The sequence below is a fragment of the Tachyglossus aculeatus genome, chromosome 13, assembly GCF_015852505.1.
Source record: "Tachyglossus aculeatus isolate mTacAcu1 chromosome 13, mTacAcu1.pri, whole genome shotgun sequence".
Lineage (NCBI taxonomy): Eukaryota > Metazoa > Chordata > Mammalia > Monotremata > Tachyglossidae > Tachyglossus > Tachyglossus aculeatus.
Genome location: NC_052078.1, coordinates 14,793,049 through 14,815,822, shown reverse-complemented (window position 1 = coordinate 14,815,822; position 22,774 = coordinate 14,793,049). Strand labels below are relative to the sequence as shown.

The window sequence follows — 22,774 nt, the reverse complement described above, 5'->3', positions numbered from 1 at the left end:
CTTTTGCTCTAAATGATGGGAGCCGTGACTCTGCTTAAGATGGGGTTCACCAACCACTTTACTAAATTTTGCTTTGCCCATCCTTTAAAAAAAAACAAAAACAAAAAAACAAACCCGGGATTCATGATTTGGGGCCACTTTTGTTCTTCATTAAACCAGTAACTGGAAGGCCTCCAAACAGGGTAGTGCCCTTGGGTATTTTTGAAGAAGAATCATCAACAGCAGCAAGCTGTCAACTAGAGCTTATGTCAACCAGGTTCATAGAGCTGAAAATTCAGTAACCAGAAAGAAGCAGTCTGGTAGTTCATGTGAAGTTCACTGAAAGAAAATGTGCTTATGAAAGGAAAATAGTTGTTCCAAATATGAAAGGCTTTGCAAATCTCGGCTCTACATATAATTTTAAAATGAGAAAAATTCAATATTCACTTGTATTACTAAGAAACAAAAAGTCACTTCCATTAACAAAGTATATTTTCACATATACCAGGATGTCAGTGGATCTTGATTGGAAAGTTGAAAAGTTTTCAACCTAGCAGCGTGGCTCAGTGGAAGGATCATGGGCTTTGGAGTCAGAGGTCATGGGTTCGAATCCCGGCTCTGCCACATGTCTGCTGTGTGACCTTGGGCAAGTCACTTAATTTCTCTGAGCCTGTTACCTCATCTATAAAATGGGGATGCAGACTGTGAGCCCCATGTGGGACAACCCGCTTACCTTGTATCCTCCCCAGCACTTAGAACAGTGCTTTGCACATAGTAAGCGCTTAACAAATGCCATTATTATTATTATTATTATTATTATTATTATCATTTGTTTACAACGGAAGACTTTGCTTAAGTATTCCCTCCCACTGGCTCACAAAGTGAGCCACAAAGTGAGCCAGAGAAAGTGAATTCATTGTTCTCTCACAGGCTATACAAGGTAAACATTTCTATAGATTGAATCCTAGTCTAGAAATCAGGAAATCTGGATTTTATTCTCAGCATCAGCAATGAACTATCAGGTGACCTTGGACAAGCCACATAACCTCCATGGGTCTTAGATTTTCCTTCTAGAAACCAGGAGTACCAACATCATTCTTGATAGGGATCTTGAGTGAATTATATTTTTTTAATCTGCAAGATGATCTTCTGTAATAAAGTACGATTGTTATTGTTTCCTCATGAAAAGAATGAGGTTAAAAATCAACCCCAGCACATAGTAGGGAAAAACAGTTTGTGAATGGCAGAAACTTTTCCCCAAAGATACATATATATTTACTTTCACTCTGTCAAAACATTCTCCTTCACATAAATTGGTGTTCCCTTCTGGCATGGGCCCACATTTAAATAGCAAATATAAAACTTGTTCTTACATGCTTACACAAAACAACAACTTACCTTTTTTAAGCTGGATACTGAGTCTCTTCCCTATCTTTTTGGTGCTATAACCACTGTTTGGATTTGCATTTAGGACATTTTGTTGCGCCGGAGCCAGGGCTGATGGCAATTTTCCTGATAAGTTCGCACTGTGAGGTAGTTGTGAGTAAGAGTCTGTTTGCTCAGCTTGATTATTCAGCCTGGGTATTCTTTGTAGGGCATGGAATCCTGCACTGTTAACACTCTTGTTGTCAATATACTGGGTGTCAGGGTTGAATCGGTTGGCATAGTAATTGTTCTTTTCACTTTGGGATAGTTGTTCATACTGTTCTTTATTTGCTGCAGGAACCACATGGAACCAAATGATGGGTGTACGCATGGCTTGGCGGAACATATGTTGTGCTCTAGGTTTCAAAATGAATAGAAAATTAGCAAATTAAGACTGGCAGACTACAAGACATTATAAGCATAATTATGGATACTAATTAAGCCATAAGACCTGACAGACAGCTGAGATTCAAACAAAAACTAAAAACCCGATACCTTCTTTATCAATCAACCTTAAATTTTCTCAGAGTAGAGAAGCATCTTCAATTAGAAGTTCAGGGTCAAAGTGGCAAAATTAACCACAAGCAGGTGTGAATGCTACCTTATTGCCAGCCACATGAAACAATTAGCATCATTATGTAGGCCACTGAACTGGCAGGATAGGCATTAAAAGGATAATGTTAAAAGAAATTAAATAATTTATGCAGTCGAGAACTTCCTAATACGTGCTTAAATATCATTTTCAGAGAAAATGAAATTCCTACTTAGCGGTTTTGGTCAAAGAAATACAACCTCATCCATTTACTTAAGACATTTTTCACAATCATCACCTTCAACTAAGTTTCTTCTTTATCCACTCTTAGTAAACTCTGCCTGGAATATTTAGCGCATTTAAAATACGTTATAAGGCTATGGCAAAATCCATAATTTAGTGAGTATTTGGTTCCACACCGGCAGCAGGACAGTAACAATAAAGCAATTTACATTTTAGCTCTTCATTCGCGGCCCCTAAGTAAAATTTTCTTCAGGATGGGGATCCACCTCCTTTCTCCCTAGGTCCCCTGATTGGCAAGCTGGAGAAGGGAGGAAAAATTTAAGGAACCTATCAGTGAAGACCCCTACCAATTCCCTTTCAAGATCATCACTTCCTGCCAACTAGATACCAAGACCAAAATTACTGAAAAATTTTACCTCACCACTTTTCCATCACCTCTGTTACACAAACATGTTTCTGTTGAGACAACTGTTGAGGGGCTTTTCTGGACGGGGGTGGATTTTGAGGTGGGGGGAACCCCAGGGTGGATAATTTGGGCTTATTCTAGGTTTGAAGAAAACTGCTTTTTGAGAACTGCTTTCTTCAAAATTACAAAATTTCACGGGGAAAACCGGAGATTCAGTGAACAGCAACACTGACTCAAAGATGAAAGTAGGAGTGTGCTGTAATAAATCGGGCCCATAGTGTTTAAGAAATGAGCCCTATCAAAGGATGGACATTTTACATATGTTTTAGTGGTAATTGTACAGTAATTTGACTAATTAAAATTTTAAAAGACAAGGTAATGGCCGAGAATGCACTATAAGTCTTCACTGCTTGGAGATAATGACAGGAATACACTCCATCTCTCCACTGAATAGAGATAATACAGACATTTTGTTTCAAATCTTTCAAATGACTGCATTGTGTAGTGCTTGTTTAAAGCATGAAAAGGTATAATATTATAGGGTACACAGACTTACTGTTCAAATCTTCTGTTGCGAAGGTCTCCATCATTAATCCTGACAATGCAATCATTCTCGTGAAAAAGATTTTCTTGCTCAGCTTTACCGCCTTTCTCCAGTCGTTTTACTAATAACCCCAAGGTTCTGGAACATTAAGAAATGAATGATTCTACATATTATATTTCCTTGGTCCACAATATCCTAGTGATTTAATACGCTACCATAACATTTTGCTAATACAAAAAGTAATGTCTTAAACCACTGCTAGAACATGGCAAAATTAAAATACCACGTACCCTTTAAGGAGTAGGATATCAACATTCTAAACCAGAATTAGCTTGTACTTTCTCTCCAACAAGACATCATTTTTTGGTTTGTCAGTATATAACTTTCCTTTAATACATGGTAGACAACTGTCTACTTTTACAATTACTTCAAGCAGAGCTAGTCTGATGGCTTAGTGACTGTTGCAGTATGGAACCTGCGAGTAGCATGGATTTGTCATTTAAGCCAACTGGCGTCCGCTGAGAAGGCAAGCTCCATCTTTTTGGGGAGGAAGAAAGGATGGATAAAGCAAACCAAGTAAAACAGGACTCGGGGACCTCTAGTTTATAACAGCAAAGTTCTCGAGTCATGGAAACTTAACTAAACCAACATTTACTGGTTGAATGTTTCTGAAAAGTACCTGGAAAACATCTTTGGACACCGAGCCATATAATTTCACCAGCCAAGTCTAGTATTTATGATCATCTTTACATCAATCCTCAGTGTCCATGCACTTCTTTTGATCACTCTAGTTGTAAATATTTTTAGGTTAGTCTCCCTCAACGTATAAGCTCCTTGTGGGCAGGGAACATGTAATTCATTAATCTGAGCTGCCCAAACGCACAGTTCAAGTGCACTAGTCTGTAAGCTCCTCCTAGTCCATAAATTCCTTGTGGGAAGGCAGGATTTATAATTAATCAATTGTAATGTACTTTCCCAAGTACTTAGTGCAGTGCTCTGCACACAAAAGTACTCAATAAACACCACTGTTAAACTGAAGTGGGGCCTCAATAAAAGTTGCTCTACTGTCTGCGGTGGCTTCCCATTACAAAGGACTTGATAGTATTAAATCTGAATTCCTTCCCCATGTCGATAGCTGGTATCATCAGCTGCATTTGAACATGAAGAGACTGCAATAGAGTCAAAACTGAAGATTACCCAACGGTTGAATTACCCAACCCACTAGACTGTAAACTGACTGTAGGCAGGGAACTCGTGTCTACCAACTCTGTTGTACTGTACTCTCCCAAGTGCTTAGTACAGTGCTCTGTACATGGTAAGCACTCAATGAATGTGAATGATTGAACTCAGAGTTGTGAGCTGTGAGGAGGATGGAACATGAATTATTATTTTCAATCTATTTATCAAGTCATTCATGGAACCTGAAAATTTACAAAAGACTCTTTGCAGTGCCTTGATTAATATGCACCTTTCTTGAGGGGTACACTTGATGAATGTATTCCTAATTTTGGTGATCAATACAGCTTACACTAAAATTTACCTTTAATATATAGATGTTCAAAGGTAGTTCAAGCGTTCCTGGTTCTATTTTGTTTGAACCATGTCATGTCAAAGCATCTTCATATTCTTTGTAAACCAGGTTTAACTCAGTCAATGAATATTTACATATCAGCCACATGATACTCAGGATTGTATTTCCTAGACGCTTATATACACCAGTACAAGCAAGCACTTGAATGTTATGGTGACATCATATTCTTAAAAAGAACTACTCTTAAGGTTTGAAATGTCAACAGGAAACATTAACAAATTTATATCCTTTAATTACATAGTTCCTTATTTGTTATTATTACCCTACGTTTTTCTGGGTCTGATCATATTACCCGCATCAATTCCAACATAATTATCTAGAGTTAAAAGCAGGATTTATTTTATTTTCTGCATGATTCGTCTTTCTTACAACAAAACACACCAGGCCTCTTATCTGGCAAAAGGCATTTTTAATCCTAACTTCTGGTAAAGTAATATAAACCAGAAATAAATTACCTGTCAAAGTTACATTTACCCCCATTAAAAGTTCGATTAAATTTATTTACTTAGAAAGAATACTAACTACATCTGGCATTCATTAAAATCCCACTTTTTACCCAATTTCTAATGGGATTGATCGGCATGTATTCGCTCAAAGTCTTAAACAACATGGTGTCTAACAGCAATGGCAGAGCCATACCTCTCCAATGGCTGAGAGAGACAGAGGTGCGTCAACTGCACTGTAGATGTCAAAGTTGAATCGGGGCGCCATGTAAGAAGTTTCAAGATTACTACTGTTCAAAGTGTTACTATGCCCAAATCGTTCTTTAGTGATGGCTACTGGGCTCCAAGCTGCTGGCCTTAATACAGGCACTTAGATTTTCCTCCCCAAAACAAGAATTACAAACATCATTCTTGATAGGGATCTTGAGTGAATTCTATTTTTTAAAAATCGGAACAATGACCTTTCACAATGAAGTACTACTGTTATTTCCTCATCAGAAAAATGAGGTTAAAAATCAACCCCAATACACTGTAGAGAAAAATACAAGCATTTCCAGTGATAATAATAATAGTAATGATGGCATTTGTTAAGCGCTTACTATGTGCAAAGCACTGTTCTAAGCACTGGAGAGGATATAAGGTGATCAGGTTGTCCCACGTGGGGCCCACAGTCTTAATCCCCATTTTACAGATGAGGTAATTGAGGCATAGAGGTTAAGTGACTTGTCCAAAGTCACACAGCTGACAATTGATGGAGCTGGGAGAAACCAATGAGAAAGGGAGCCTAAGTCTACTTCCCTACTCTCATGTTTCCCCAACAGTCAAGATGGCCTGGGAAAACAGACATTTGAGATGTCCTTCAAAGACCGATTGGTAGCTTAAAATGGTCTGAATTTTTTTTTTATTTGAGTTTAAAAAACCTTCCCAGGCATGTTAGTTTTGCTTAATATTTATAAAATGATACACTTTAAATATATGAGCAATTTTCCGCCCAAAAGCAAGTTCCATTAGTTCATGAGCAATATTTAAATTGGAGTGTGTGTGTACGCGTTTGAGTGTGTAAGCATATACTTCTAGCTTCCAAAACAAATCTTTCCACAAGTTTGGAGGCATAATTAGAAATTTAACTGCTTAGATTATATTAATGCTTATACCACTACATTTTTTTACAAGGTTCATTAACCTAATTATGCACTTAATTAAAATAAGCCCAGTCACACATGTTAACATTTCAATTCTAAGTACTACAACCACTGATAAAACTGAAATAAGTACCAAATGTTTTATTGACATCTAAATTAGTTGAGTTAGTCTGAGTTTTCTTTTAATAATGTAAACCCGCCACAACTGCCACCCAGCTGCATGGAAATGATCACAATTTATCTTAATAAAGGCTGACACAGAGTAAACACCACAAATGCAGTAAAAACATAAGAGTGATGTTTTAGAATGTGATTCAAAAATGAGTCCCCATTTCACAGAACATTTCACACATAGACCCTGAGTAAGTAGCTCAATCTGACCACTAATGAATGTATCACTGATACATATGGCAATTACTATAACTATAGAGGGATTTTAAGCAAAAAATAAGTGGTAGTTTATAGAAACAACCAATCATTCAGGAAATGGGAGAAGAAAGCAAGCTCAGACCCAATTGAGAATTCTAGCAACTGAAGCCAGAAAAGTTAGGTCTCTTGCAGTTTAAGAGGAGGCAAAGTTAAAACAGTGGCTAGTACTTAGCTGTCTCATACGCATATTTTTTGATATTCTACTCATTTTACTTTGTTAATATGTTTTCTTTTGTTCTCTGTTTCCCTCTTCTAGACTGTGAGCCCACTGCTGGGTAGGGACCGTCTCTATATGTTGCCAACTTGTACTTCCCAAGCGCTCAGTACAGTGCTCTGCACACAGTAAGTGCTCAATAAATACGATTGAATGAATGAATGAACGTGTGTGCATATGTATTTATATAGTTGCTCTTAATATTTGAAGATGATGTGACTGACAAAGTTACCAGTGGGTGGGGTAGTCTTGCGGAAAGGGTACGGGTCTGGTGACCCAAAGACCTGGGTTCTAATCCTGGCTTTGCCAATTGCCTGCTGTGTGACTTAGGCAAGTTAACTTACTTTTTCTGTGCCTCAATTTTCTCATATGTAAAATGGGAATTCAAAAACTGCATTCCTCCCCTTTAGACTGGGTGGTCCTTATGTGGTAATGAGAGGGTGTCTGGTGTGATTATCCTGTATTTAGTACATGCTTGGCACCTAGTAAGCACTTAACAAATCCACAATTATCAGTATTACATACTTTTTAACTCCGTGGCTTCCCCCCACCTGTCAATTATTTTATTGTCTGCTTGCCATGCTAGACTGTAAGTTTCTTGAGGGCGGGGATCCTGTCTGCCAATGCTACTGTACCCTCTCAAGGGCTCTGCTCCTCCTCCCCTCCCCATCACCCCTACTCCTTCCCTGTGTTCTACTCCCCTCCCCGCCCCACAGCACTTGTGTATATATGTACATATTTATTATTCTATTAATTTTATTAATGATATGTGTGTACCTATAATTCTAATTATTTATGTTGATGCTATTGATGCCTGTTTACTTTTTTCATTTTGTTTTGTTGTCTGTCTCCCCCCTTCTACACTGTGAGCCCGTTGTTGGGTAGACATTGTCTCTGTTGCTGAATTGCACTTTCCAAGGATTTAGTACAGTGCTCTGCACACAGTAAGCCCTCAATAAATACAATGAATGAATGAAGTATTTCATAAATACTATTGATTAACTGTTGTCCTACATTCAGTTGTGATGATGCAATTATCTGATGCTGTACGTTGTCACATACTTAAACATTTTCTCTGATACCCTTGCTTTTATGCCACACTTTGGCTCAAACAGCTTGTTTGAGAATATTCAGTTCTGCCAAACTATGTGTTTCTGCTGTATATTTAGGTTAAAATGAACTGCAGAATTAGGGAACATTCTTCCAGCAACATAATCCTGGCTGGAGCCTATGAAACATGATATCAGAAGAAACAGTTCTGTTGGACCCAGTAAGTACAAGAATGCTAATGTTCCTTAGTGTGGGGTCCTGTAAGCCCACAACATCCATGTTACAGGAAAACTGGGAGTATCTCTACTTTTCATTTGTTCACTTTTATGTCCCACCCTGTGAAGCTGAAGCCACTGGGATGAGTTTAACTTCAGTGCTACTGGACTGATTTGGTTCCAAGAGTTCACTTTTTAAAAAATGGTATTTAAAAGCACTTACTACCAGGCACTATACTAAATGCTGGGGTAGATACAAGATAATCCAGGTAGGACACAGTCCCTGCCCTACATAGGACTCATGCACATAATTCCCATTTTACAGGTGAGATAACTGAGGCACAGAGAAATTACGTGATTGCCTGAGGTCACACAGCAGGCAAGTGGCCAAACCGGGATTAGAATCCAGATCCCCCAGGCCCGTGTTCTTTCCACTAGGCTATGCTGCTTCTCATTTTTGCAAATCTGATGCCAAATATGACACATTACTGGAATTTCTGGTGAGCCTGAAGTAGACACCTAATCCAACCTGTGAGTACCCATACCAAGGCTATGGACGGACTGTGTAAACTGACTTTCTTCACAACTATGGGAACAGGTTGATGGTATAATAATAATAATAATAATAATAATAATAATAATAATAATAATGATGATAATGGTATTTGTTAAGGGCTTACTATGTGCAAAGCAGTGTTCTAAGCGCTGGGGAGGTTACAAGGTGATCATGTTGTCCCACGGAGGGCCTCACAGTTTTCATCCCCATTTTACAGATGAGGCAATTGAGGCCCAGAGAAGTGAAGTGACTTGCCCAAAGTCACACAGTTGACAGTTGGCGGATCCGGGACTCGCACCCACAACCGCTGACTCCAAAGCCCGGGCTCTTTCCACTGAGCCACGCTGCTTCTCTGGTATGCAGGAGTAGCTCAGAAACAGATACAAACTATAGGCATGTGTGTTGGGAATCTAGTTCAAACTCAGACACTCTGCAGGACTTCATTTCTGCAAACTTCAGAGCTGAAGCCTGATTTTACATTAGTGGCCCACTCCCTGGGTTCCAAAGGAACTGGCCCTTTTGATTGGCCTAGGGCCATTTGAAATAAATGAAAACTCTTGGCCTTGGATATGAAGCACTCCACCAATTGGTTCTCCTTTTCCTAAGTACTCATTTTTTTCAGGCTACATCCTATTTCATGCAGTTTGACTTAGAAGAGATAGCATAGGAGGGGTATGGTGGGGTGGGGGGGAAGAGACTATTTATTTATGTTGACGCTATGGATGCCTGTTTACTTTTTTCATTTTGTTTTGTTGTCTGATCCTAGCTCTGTCATTGGCCTGCTGTGGGATCTTGGGGAAGTACAACCTCCACTCAACTCAATTTCCTCACTTGTAAAATGGGGATAAGGCACTTGTTCTCACTGTGTCACAGATTGTGAATCCTATTGTAGGACTGGAGAACTGTGATCAGATTATTTGTATCTTCTCAAGTGCTTAGTATACTTTAAGTGCTTATCATTATAATTAATCATCACATGGTTCTCCACATTTGCTGTTCTTGCCCCCAAGCCTGTTCACAAACAATTTGTTCTGCTTAGAACACCCTCCTCTCTTCTACTTGATTAAGTTACAATCCTTCAAAACAGCTTCAATGCTAGACTAGAAGGAAGAGGAAGAGGAGCATTACTGGAGGGAAATTTTGAACTCTAGCCGTGAGGTAGTCCTGGATCTAATGTGTGTGCCTGCAAAGGGGTGTGACAGAGAAGAAAATAACCAGGGGCAAAGGCTGAAAAATATCCAAAGATCCATTCGTTGTGGGCAGGGGATGTGCCCATTTACTGTTACACTGTACTCTCCCAAGTGCTTAGTACAGTGCTTTGCATACAGTTAGCGCTCAATAAATTCAACTGAATGAATAACTTAATTTCCCATTAATGAACTGGGTCCCAATTTAAAAAAGGGAGGGCCCAGCTAATGCAAATTATTGGCTACAACTAGGTGTCTCTTGGAGGAAACCCACTCTCTCGCCTTGCATTCTAATCATTTTTTAATTTATTTTCGAGTGAAAGGAAAAGCCTATACTGAAAATTTCACTGAAATAGATGAACACTGTAGAATGAAAAATTATGCAAGAACCACTGAAAATACGTACAGATTTGTTTTTCTGTATTCAATCTGATGCCCCGTTTTAAGAACGTGAGCTCCCTGAGGGCCATGGCCTATGCATGGTTTAACTTTCACTGAACTCTTCCCCAGCACTTAGTACACTGCTTTTCACATAGTAAGTGCTCAATCAATACCAACTAGCCCAGTTTTACAGAAAGGTCCGTAGAGATCATATGATTTCTTCAGAGAGGAAATAAAAGGTACTTATTCAATATCTTGAATACAAAGCACTCATTGATGTATACATTGTAACTACCAATTAATGAAAAATTGAAAACATTCATTCCACTTTGACTATAGTAACAGTCACAAATTCAAGTTCATACTTCTCTTGCTATGTAGCACAAAAATCAGGGCCACATATTCTAGGGGAGTTCCAAACCATATCATAGATTCATGCAAGTATTCAGGGCAGTCTACTAAAGGAATGAAAATTCTGTTCACAACATCTGAAGGAAGATGCAATTATTCAGTAGCTTCTACTGTACTTTCAGAAAATCTGCAAGTAATTAAATGGACTGGAGGTCGGATAGTCTAAAGGGTTGTTCCTTTGGAGCTTCTTCTGTGTTTTAAAAGCCTCAGAAGCTCTTCATGCTCACTATATCCCCTGCCAAACACTTTTTCTCAGGAATCAGAGTCACTTACCCAGGGTTATATTTTTCCCATGGAAGAAAGAAAATAAATCTACTGAAGGAAGAGTGGCCAAAAAACTTCCCAAACTACATATTTTTAGCCAATTATTTCAAGACATAGCCTTAATATGTCAACCATATATCAAATCTTTGGGAACATTGTGTAACAAAATAGCAATGTCATTTTTCTCCACTTAACTAAACAATGATCACTTCTCCAAATAGCCAATTTATAGTTTATGCTCCTAACAATTAATGACCCACACAATGCCCCTGAAACCTTAAAAACTTGGCAATGAAAGTAAATATTTTTTTATCTCCTAGCCCTTTCAAAATGATGTTCACTTCTATTTCTCTTCATAAGAATACATGATGGTCTAAATTTGCTCTACAAGGGAATACATTTTTCCCAAGATATTTTTGAAAGGACCAGCCAACGTAACTGTATTTAAATAAAAGGTCTTGGTTGTTTAATGGGAAGTTATAAATATATAGAGAGGATTTAAAAATATATATTATAAAAAGTACATTATTAAGGAACCTTTTAAGTGAGCATTTGCTAACTGTACTGTATCATTCCCCGATGGTTACAGTCATTCTTGATTATCCAGGGAAGATTTCTGCAGTTTAAGGATTTCAGTGTCCTAATTCAGCAGCTCCAAATCTGTTATGTTTCTGAACAGCACCAGGCAAAAATGACACTTAACTCTACTTGATGGCAATACTGGTCAAAGGCTTGGTAAGGAGGAAATGAGTCTACTGGCTAAAATGCATTTTTTGCCATGTGAAGCTACATGGTCTATTGGAAAGAGTATGAGCCTGCATCAGACCTAGATTCTAGTCTCAGATCTTCCCCTGGCCTGCTGTCTGAACATGGGAATACCACTTAACCTCTCTGTGCTTCAGTTTCCTTATCTTTAAAATGATGCTTCTCTCCACTTGGAAAGAATGGTGTGAGGATAAAATATGAAAGCATTTTGGAAAAAAATATATGTGCTCTACAGATTGTTCACTCAGGTTAGGCCTGTTATATTGATCATTTAGAGTTTGACTGATGTTGACATTCACCCCACTCTCAGCCCAACAGCACTTATGTACATAACAGGTATTCATATTTTTATTTATGTAGATTGAATGTCTGTATCTCCCTTTGGACTGTAAGCTCATTGAGGGCAGGGAACACGCCTACCCAACTGTTGTAGTGTACTCTCCCAAGTGCTTAGTACAGTGTTTTACACACAGGAAATACTCAATAAGTCTGTTGATTAGATCTGGCCTTAAATAAGCACCACAGATATCATCAGTTTTGGTTCTCAAAGCATATTTCAGTGCGAATGAGAGTGGAAAGTTTTATGGGCTAACAGATTTTTGGAAACATTTTTTGCCAGCAGGCATTAACTTTTAAAGATGTATCCTAGAGAAGAAACTACATTTTCAGGTGGTGTAAAAGATGACCTACTTTTGAATAACCAAATAATCCTGTAAAACAATGCTCATCTTGCATTAACTCCATTCCTGGATTACAGGGATATCCACTACACTCACTTTTCTTCGGGAAAGCTGTCCAAGTAAAAAGGACTAAAGTCAAATAGCTCTAAGATACTATTATGCTTTGAGAGTTTCCTTAGCTGCTGAAGTTATTCATTGTAATGATTGTTCTATCATCTGAAAATAATCAACAAAATAATATCAATGAAAGAATTATTTAATTCTCTTGAGATGGCATGAACATTCTGTTTTCTGTATTATAAATTCCCCCTAACATCGAAGTGGGTACTTAATTTCCAATAAAATCTTCAGTGTTTGTCAGTGAAATGTTTGGTTTTCTAAGATGAACTTGGCCCATTATGAAATATGAGAAAGGATGTGGCATGCTACCTTACAATAGCCTCCTTTCGACAGAAAATTCTGATCAAAAGAAAGCAAAGGTATATTTTTATTCCACTTTGCATGTTATTACAAAGCTGCCCTGGTCCTTCTAAGCCTCATTTCTCTGTATCAGTGTGGAGAAATATCCCCAAAGGATGAAGCCATAAATTCCTCCTGAGAAAGAGGAATCATTTGTCAGGCACTCATGGCATTCTACTTTATCCCACTAAGATGGTTTGGGAAAGTCCTTCAAATCCAGCACCAGTATTAAGAATTAAGAAATGGCGCAATTGAGGAACTGAGCCCTAAAAAAGTAATCAAAAAGAAGTTTTCAATCTATGATAAAAGGTGGGAAAAAATCTACTCATCAAGTCTGAAAAGCACTTAATGAAAGTGACATTTGTCTTTAATCAACTCTTACAGGAATTATGAATGAATAGGTGGATTTAGAAGAGCATTATATTCCTTCAACATGAAATCCTTGGTTATATGTTTAAAAATGTGCTAGAAGCCTTCCTCTCTGATAAAACTGAACAGTAAAATAATTGAACATTAAGATAAGGTAATGAGTATATTTAAAATAAAGTCCTACTTATCTAAAAAGAATAGCTTAATGAAATGTGGAACATGCTTCTATTATACATATTTTTTCAAAATGGAAACTTTACCATGTCTGTTTACTAATTAATCCTCCACTGAAAAACAGAATTATAACTCACTTTAGGAAGCTGAGTTTTTAAGAACTGACATTTTTCCTACTTTCAGGGACACAATTAAACACTGGATTAACAGAAGTCTTCAATAGCAATAATGATCATTACTTGTTAAGCGCTATGTGCCAAGCACTATACTAAGCACTGGGGTAGGTTCACATAAGTCAGGTTGGACACAATCCCTGTCCCACATGGGGCTCACAGTATAGAGGACAGGGAGAACAGGTATTGAGTCTCCATTTTACAGATGAGTAAACTGAGGCAGAAAAAGGTGACTGGCCCACAGTCACACTGTAGGCAGGTGGCAAAGCTGGGTTTAGAACTGAGGTACTCTGACTGTGTTATTTCCACTAGGCCACAATGCTTCAATAATTACTGACACTGAAAAAAGCAACGGTCTAATTTTATATATTTGTGGTTTATTACAGAGATTTGAAACTATTCAGTTCCATGCCGTTGACACAGATATTAGGGTCCAGCTGGGACTCTCAGCATATTTCAAATCTCAATTTCAGGGGAAGACCTGCACTGTGTCTGGGGGGTGCATATTGAAAACTGTTTTGATTATCTGAATGAATGTACTTGTAACCCACCTTTCCCTCATCTTCAATGCTTTCTCTCAGAATAAATAAGTATGAATGTAAAAGCAGCTGTTAAAAAAGGAAGCTAAAATATCTCAGGTTAAGCTAGTAAGTACATCAACATATTTAGCAAAGAATAAGATAAAACACTCTAAAGTTATGATTCAATTAAAATCCTACACAATACATTACCTTCCACCTCGGGCACTGAAAGGCACTACATGGATTCCCAGTGGCCCTCCATCGTTGGAGACTTCTACGAGCTTTACCATATCACTGTGAGACAATGATGAATGAGGGAACATGAACATGTACTGTAAACAAACCAAAAAACCAACAAAACAAAAAAAAACCCACCAAACACACAAACGAATATATTCCAGAACATTAGCAATGATGATGAAAGCAACGTTAAATGCTACATACCTGAATATTAGTCTGATGGCATGAAAGGAGAACAATCATCAGAAATAACTACATTAATGAAATAAATGTAAACTAATGTTTTAGTTGGACTAAACAATTATTATAAAACTGCATGTTTTGGATTTACTACTGCCTGATTTGGGAGTTCTACTAAATTCTAGAACTCCCTCCGCTCCTAGTCTCCCTCTAGACTGTACGCTCGTTGTGGGCAGGGAATGTATCTGTTTATTGTTCTTCGTACTCTCCCAAAAGCTTAGTATGGTGCTCTGCACACAGTAGGTGCTCAATAAATATGAATTACTTACTGATTGACTAAACTCTGGTTGAAATTCTTGCTCCTTGAGTGTGGGGATCCTGCCTACCAACTCTACTGCCTTCTCCCAAGCACTTAGTACAGTGCTCTGCAGACAATAAATGCTCAGTAAAAACTATTGATTGATGGAACGTATGAAACTTTTTGCCATCTAAATGGCAATACCTATACGTATTTGAAATTCAGTTTTCAAAAGCCATAAGATGTCTAAGAGAAATACACTCCTGTTTCATTTTGCTTCCAAACCAGGTTGCTCTGCCTAAAAATGGGATAGGCAAGCTGCACTGTGCTCTCCTGATCTGACGAGCAAACAATTTTCCCTCTACCAACAGATTTTGTACTGACTGAACGGTCCAAGTGTAGCAGTACCAAATACCTGAGGGAGGCCAGGACTCTCCTTTCAAGAGCTCTCTTGCCACCGATATTCATTCCTTGCAATCTTGCCTCATACTAACAGCTTTTGCAAGGATTTTATTTCTTATTAAGCACTCTCACTAGCTCTCCTGATAATTACCAAATCACCCTCCTTAGACAGTCTGGACTCACAGTTAGCCAGAATTTTTGATTAACTGGAGAATCCCATTCCCCAACATGAGGAATAAAAAAAGCTATTTCTGTTTTCATTTTCTATTTCAAAACTTCATGTGACAAAATGAAATTAAACCTCGACAGCAAAAATCTGTTTAATTTACCTCTCTGAAATCTAAAGTGTCACTATGTTTTCATAAATGTGCAAAGAAAATATCAATGTTCTCATTTGCAGTTTACATAGTTAAGACCAGCCCAGTGTGATACATCCTACTGGTAGTTCTGAAAGTGTGTCTTCATTAATCACCAACAGTTTTTACTCAGAACACACTATATGCAGAACATATCCCAAAATATTTGCAAGGGGCAAGCTGTGCAGAGAGAAAACTTGGGAGATGAAAAAAGAAGTTTTAGAAAAAGTAAAGATGTTGCATCTCTCTTCCTGCAAGCAAACAACTCACAAGGAATATGCAATTTCATTTAATCCCCTAAAATCCCCAAACTAACATCCTCCCCTGCCCAAAATAAAAGCTTCAGGAAATCACCACGACATGCACTACTCTGAACGTATTTTCTGTTGAGGACATACATACTGGAATGTGCTTAAGATAAATGAATAAATAAAAAAGGGGCAACATGATAACATACTGGCATATGAATCAGCTTCAAAACAGATACAAAGAGCTAACACATGACACAAAGGCTTCAATCAACTACTATTTCATATTAATGGAAAATAGCATTTGTCAGAGCATGAAACGCACAAACATATTTTCTATTACTTATCCCTTCTACTGCATTTAATCACACATTTGGGTGCCTATAATGATCTGCAATGCTAAAAAAAAAATAAAAGCTACTCTTAAAAAACTGGTAAAGCTCTCCTGGATCTCCATGGAGAGGGATCAATTCTATATGACAACTTCTCTTATGGGAACGTGACTATAGCATGGAGTTAATACTTGGGAAACTTCTCTGAGAGCATTTGATCAGTTCAAACCCCTCCTCTCTTACCCCGCTGATTTCCTACTTTAACCCAGTCTGAATGCTTCGCTCCTCCAATGCCACCTTACTCGTTGTATCTCGATCTCATCTATCTTGCTGCTGACCCTTAAGCCATGTCCTCCCTTCAGTCTAGACCCCCCTTCCCCTTTATATATGACAGCCCATCACTCTCACCACCTTCAAAGCCTTATTAAAATCACATTTCCTACAACAGGCCTTCCCCTACTAAGCCCTCAATTTCCCCTACTCCCACTCCTTTTCTGCATCGCCTAAGCACTTGACATATACCCTTTAAGCATTTGATCACCCCACCCTTTTCCCCAGAGCACTTAGGTAATGTATCCATAATTTACTTTAATATCTGACTCCCCCTCTAGACTATAAGCTCCTGATGGGCTGGGAAAGCCTACCAACACTGCTGTACTGTACTCTACCAAGTGTTTAGTAGAGTGCTCTGCACACAATAAGTGCTCAATAAATACCAGAGAGATATGATCAGCAACTTACTCTAGTGAAAAGTTGGTGGTGTTCTCCAAACCCGTGTCAGCATGACCAACTGGTTCAACACGGCTGTTATCCTCCTCTGTCCCATCTTCATCCTGGAGGTGGGAGGGAATAACACTGAAATTTAAAAATCTCTAGTGCCATTTTTCACATTTCATTTGTTATTTCCAACTTACCTGGTAGGATTAGGTGGATTCCATTTAAGCACAACTAGAATGTGCTGATTTTAATGATAAAATTGGTAATAATGGATTGACCTCCTCCATCCTAGCTAAAGCATATTGCCCCATCTTTCCTTCTTGAATTCAACAAAATCAAACTAAAATCAAGCACCACATTTTTCTGTAATATTTCTTTAGAAAATGTTGTTTCTAAATTTCAGATGACTCAACATGGTGGTTTGGAACTGGAATTAAATCTATTTTTTGAATGATTTAAGTTTGCAAAATCCTAATTAATAGTGATTAATTCACTTTGCCTCGTTCTCATCTTTCCCACCACTTGTTTATGTCCTTCTTCCAGCCTGGAACATCCTTTCACCTTCATATCTGATAGACCACAGCTCTCCCTGTCTTCAAATCACTTCTGAAATCATATCTCCTCTGGGAGGCTATCCCCGATCAATTTCTATTCTCCCCAGCTTATATCCTCATGGCAGCACTTCCACACCTCCTAAGCACTTAAGTACTCACAAATCCCCATAGCATCACTGCAGAGATCTTATATACCACATCACTTCCTTCTATCTGTAATTCGTTTTAGTGACAGTCTCCCCTACTAGCAAACTCCATGAGAGCAGAGATCATGCCTACTGATTCTACTGTACTTCCCAAGTTATTACTACAGTGCTCTGCACATCATAGCTGCTCCACAAATACTACATATGGATTGCTTTTTGCAAAAACTATGGTCTAAAATTTTGGTAATGCAGTTCCAAGCTCCTGTCTCCATCTCTTCAACCTTCCACCAGTAGCAAAGGACTGGATTCTGTGCTCCAAGTCTGCAGGCCGTGTTATTGAGGTAGCCTGCTTACTTGTTTTGATGCTTGTCTTCCCCCTTTTAGACTGTAAGCCTGGCATGGGTAGGGATTGTCTCTTGCTGAATTGTACTTTCCAAGCACTTAGTGCAGTGCTTTGTACACAGTAAGTGCTCAATAAATACGATGGAATGAATGAAGCAATTTGAGCCTGATTAGAGAGCAAGCCCCTGCTGATCAGTCGTGCCTCATTTCTATACAGGAAAGCCCAGTGTGGATCTAAGCCATCAGCTCAAGGACTGTGACCACACTCAAATCAAATGTGTCACTAACCAAGACTGATATGTAGGTGCACAACTGGGATTCTGCAATTCTGTCTTGTTGAGTTCTGACCCAGGCTGAAGCGGTCAGTTGCCTTCCACGTTGGCAAAGGCCAACACTTCTGGAATCCTTCTTAGGCCATTTAAAAGCCGTAATTAGAGGATTGGAAAGGACTCAAAATCATGGAGAGCTCATTAACTTTATTATAATAATAATAATAGTAATAATGATAATTGTAGTATTTGTCAACAGCTAGCTACAAGTCAAGTACTGTGCTAAGTACTAGGATAGTTACAGGATAATCAGGTCAGAAACAGCCCCTGTCACCCACAGGGCTCACAGTCTAATTAGTGGGAAGGAGAACAGTTATTTAACTTTCATTGCAAAGATGAGGAAATTGAGGCCCAGAGAATGCAAACAACCTGCCCAAGGTCACAGAGCAGAAATATGGCAGGGCTGGGATTGGAACCCAGGTTTTCTGATCTCCAGTCCCGTGCCCCTTCCATCAGGGCAAGTGTGCTCTGTCCACATTGTTTCCTTCTCTACAAATGACACCCAAATCTACTATTGCATCAGCCTCTTCACTGTCTCCCCGCCTCCTATCTCTCCCAAATAATAATAATGATGGCACGTCTGCTGTGTGACCTTGGGCAAGCCACTTAACTTCTCTGAGCCTCAGTTACCTCATCTGTAAAATGGGGATTGACTGTGAGCCCCACGTGGGGCAACCTGATCACCTTGTATCCCCCAGTGCTTAGAACAGTGCTTTGCACATAGTAAGCGCTTAACAAATGCCATTATTATTATTATTATTATTATTATTATTTATTAAGCACTTACTAAGTGCAAAGTACTGTTCTAAGCGCTGCGGAGGTTACAACGTGATCAGGTTGTCCCACAGGGGGCTCACAGTCTTCATCCCCATTTTACAGATGAGGTCACTGAGGCACCGAGAAGTTAAGTGATTAAGTCACACAGCTGACAATTGGCAGAGCCGGGATTTGAACCCATGACCTCTGACTCCGAAGTCCATGCTCTTTCCACTAAGCCATTCTAGGCTAACTTCTGCCTAGATTATCTTCCTAAAATGTCCTTTAGAAAGCACTCTATTCTTCAAGAGCCTTCAACACTTTCTAATTTATTTCTTTGTCAAACAAAAGGCTCTGTCAATTAACTTCAAGTCTCTTCACCAGTGATTCTTTCATGTACCTTCTCTCTCCATCCTCAATCCCAATTTATACACTTAACCCACCTCCCCCAAGATGAATTTCTTATTCAATCAATCAATCGTATTTATTCAGCGCTTACTGTGTGCAGAGCACTGTACTAAGCGCTTGGGAAGTACAAGTTGGCAACATATAGAGACAGTCCCTACCCAACAGTGGGCTCAGTCTAGAAGAGACTGTGAACCTTACTGAACCCCAATTTCCACTTTTCCATCTCCAATACACTGCTCACAACCCTTCCCACTGACTGGAACTCTACTGGTCTTCAAATTTGCCAGGCAAAAGACTTCCCCATCTTCAAAGCTGGTCTGAAAATCCACCTCCACTAAAGAGGGGTTTCCCAACAAATTACTACAATCCCTGATCACGTCATCCCAAATGACACTTCAAATGTTGATGTATGTACAATAATATATCAATTTCACTGTTGAGTCTTTCATATTCGCACATTCATTTTTTCCCATATTTTTTCTACCTGCTTTTTTCTCCTACTCCTACTGTGTAAAATTTGCCAACTTTCGCAAGTGCCTTGCACAGCGCTGTCTGTGCATGTAGTATGTGCCTAATGGCTCCTACAAACCTTCTCAGATTAGTTTCTTAGTACCCTGACTCACATCATCCCTATAGCCAAATTTAGCACTAAAGAGTTTATTCATACCCAACTTGAACACTCATGAATAGATTGTGTACTCATTCATTTTGACCTGAGTTGCAAATATTATTGTTTGACTGCCTCCTACGAGTGTAAACCTTGTACTTCCCAAAGAGGGTACTGACCCAAGTGGGCACTCAATAATACCACAACTATTTTATTTCCCTCTAAAAACTATGCATAGTGGAGGCACACAGATACATACAGACACACAGTCATTTAAATGGACAACAGGACCAAATAACTTAATGAAGGGGTTAGTAATATCATCAAATTTGGCATTAAGCTTGTTTAAGTTACTGAAACCATGATTTCTTAAAGTAACCTAGGCACGGTAATGGAAATGAGAATATATAAAATAGTCTTTAAAAAAAAGTAAACTTGCCCACAGAACTTTATTAAAAGGAATATCAGAAATGTGCATGGGTCCAGTAAAAAACAGTTCAAGTACTGTTTTATGGGGTGGTTTTACTTCCAGTAACGCTAAATTAAACATACATATATCATGTGGATTTACCATCTTTCACATCTGAATTGGAAATATCCTTTTTTCATATTTAAATGTGAGATAATTTAATTATGTTTGTTAGGAAAAATAGCCGCTGCATTTTATAGCCAGTATCAGCACAAATTTATGCTTTTAATTACTCATATGACCGGAGTTATTATGTTGTAAACAGAGATTTGAAGTAGGGATTTATACGGCATCAACTGAGACATCAATCAACAAAATGATAAGTGAGGGGTTATGAGTTCAGCACACTGAGTCAGACAATATATTAAATTATTGAAGAGGTATTAAAGCAAGGCAGAGAGGCAGTTGGTAATGTCCAATTGACATTTCCTCTGAGAGTCTGCAAAAATAAGAGGCTAGATGCATTGAGCTTTCCTATGAGTTGTAGATATGCTTTGTGCTTCCCGGATGGCAGAGCACTGCATGAATCCAAGCTACTTGAAGATTGATGATTCTGGGTTGTGAGAGGCTCTAATATGTGCTTCTTAACCATCTATCTTTTTTAAGCACTAAGCAAGTAATACATTTCAAAGGTTAACCAGCATCTCGAACTTGCCTAAGAACTGCATTATGAAGGTAAACAAGACTCCAAATATGATGTGCTTTTATATTTTAAAGATGGGCTGTTTTAAACTAAATGTAAAAGATGATAACCAGGAAGCAAGTAAAATAAATTTAGGAGCGGGTTACATTCGTAATCATAATTGACATAGCATCAGTATCTAAGAGCTCTGTCCCTTACATAAGTAACCAGCTGAAATTTCTGGGCTGAATCCACAAAACGGTTATATAAATGAAATATGCTACACTATACCAATATAATAATGGCAGGTATTTTAATCTCACAGAAGCAAAGGATTCAAATCTTTGATCTGGTTCCCATGAGCATGTGTAGCATTATTTCATATAGCTGTATCTACCAACTCTGTTATACTGTACCCTCCCAAGCACTTAGTATAGTGCACTGCACACAGTAAGTGCTCAATAAATACAACTGTTTAATACCTTGAACTTTCCCCCCAAAATAGATATAAATTCAGCATACTGGTCACCCCAAGTCCCTGATAACACAACAAATGTTATACTTCAAGTCACCACCATATAATTGAAAGGGCTCTCAAGTAACTTTCACATCCACAAGTTGGGTGTCATATGAAGTCTCTTCATAGTGGTCATGATCTTCTTAACAACCAAAATCTTTGCTCCAAGGACTCTTTCCTCCTGGCTAATAAACTACTCTGAGAGACCATCCTTAATTCCCAAATATGCAAAACATTATAGGAGGTTATGAAAACCATGTCTTGGCTAGAAAAACTTGATATTCTTTTGTGGCTACAGTTGTGAAGGCCAAGAGACGACGGTTCTGTTAAAACATATCTGAAAAGAAGCCAATGCAGAGGCGGCTTCCATGGAAAGCACAGGGCTAATTCTAAACTTTAGATCCAACAAGGCACAAGAGACACACCCTAAAACGGAAAACACTTTGAAGAGGGAAATAATTTGTTTTTGTTCATCTCTCAGGAAACACACATTTTTTGCCATAAACTACAGAGATCACATTCAGGGGTTGAGATTTGGGGTTGAAAATTCAAAGGTCATATCCCAAGGGGGCTAGAAAGCACAAAACCACAGATATTCTTCCTTTCTCTCATACATGAGTGGACAAAGAATAGCAAGGGGGAGTGATCTCTGGAACAAGCCAGTGCTGAGCCAAAGCAAGATTAATGCAAGAGCTCACAAGACAGAAGCCTGAGGGCCTGGAGGTAAGGATCCCACACCCCCACAAAATATCCCACAATACAGTCTGCACCACAGTCATCCAAGTTCTTCTATGCAAGAGCCACAGCCTCCAGGACACAGGAGGGGCACAGGAATCAAAGCCGCCAACCTCATGGAAGCCACAGCCCTGGCTAAACCAGATGAGAAAACCCCCAGTCGAGAAGGTGAGAGAGCTCCTGGCCTACATCACTGATCCTCTCTTCTCCTTTCCCTGCTGCAAATACCCTTGGCTGCAACAGCGTCAACCTGGATGGGGTCAACCAGCAGTGACCCCAAGAAAGCCCCCATTCCAGCAGCCACCACTGAGCCTGAGACCCCATCCGTTAGCTAAAAGCCCCATGAATTAGTATCAGCTAATA

General features: G+C 38.8%; 1 protein-coding gene across 14 annotated transcripts in view; it reads right to left on the bottom strand.

Annotated features, from left to right (window-relative positions):
- PARD3 (par-3 family cell polarity regulator) overlaps nt 1-22,774 on the bottom strand; it is a 496,072-nt gene that overhangs the window by 198,143 nt on the left and 275,155 nt on the right. For 12 of the 14 annotated variants that reach the window (XM_038755494.1, XM_038755500.1, XM_038755496.1 and 9 more), the window contains 4 exons: nt 16,951-17,042; nt 14,364-14,447; nt 3,142-3,267; nt 1,378-1,760 (listed from right to left, as the gene is read on the bottom strand). In XM_038755494.1, the coding sequence (XP_038611422.1) occupies nt 1,378-1,760; nt 3,142-3,267; nt 14,364-14,447; nt 16,951-17,042 (685 nt within the window). Of the gene's footprint in view, nt 1-1,377; nt 1,761-3,141; nt 3,268-14,363; nt 14,448-14,597; nt 14,610-16,950; nt 17,043-22,774 lie in introns of all 14 variants that reach the window. The other 2 variants (XM_038755497.1, XM_038755498.1) reach the window with 2 other exon arrangements.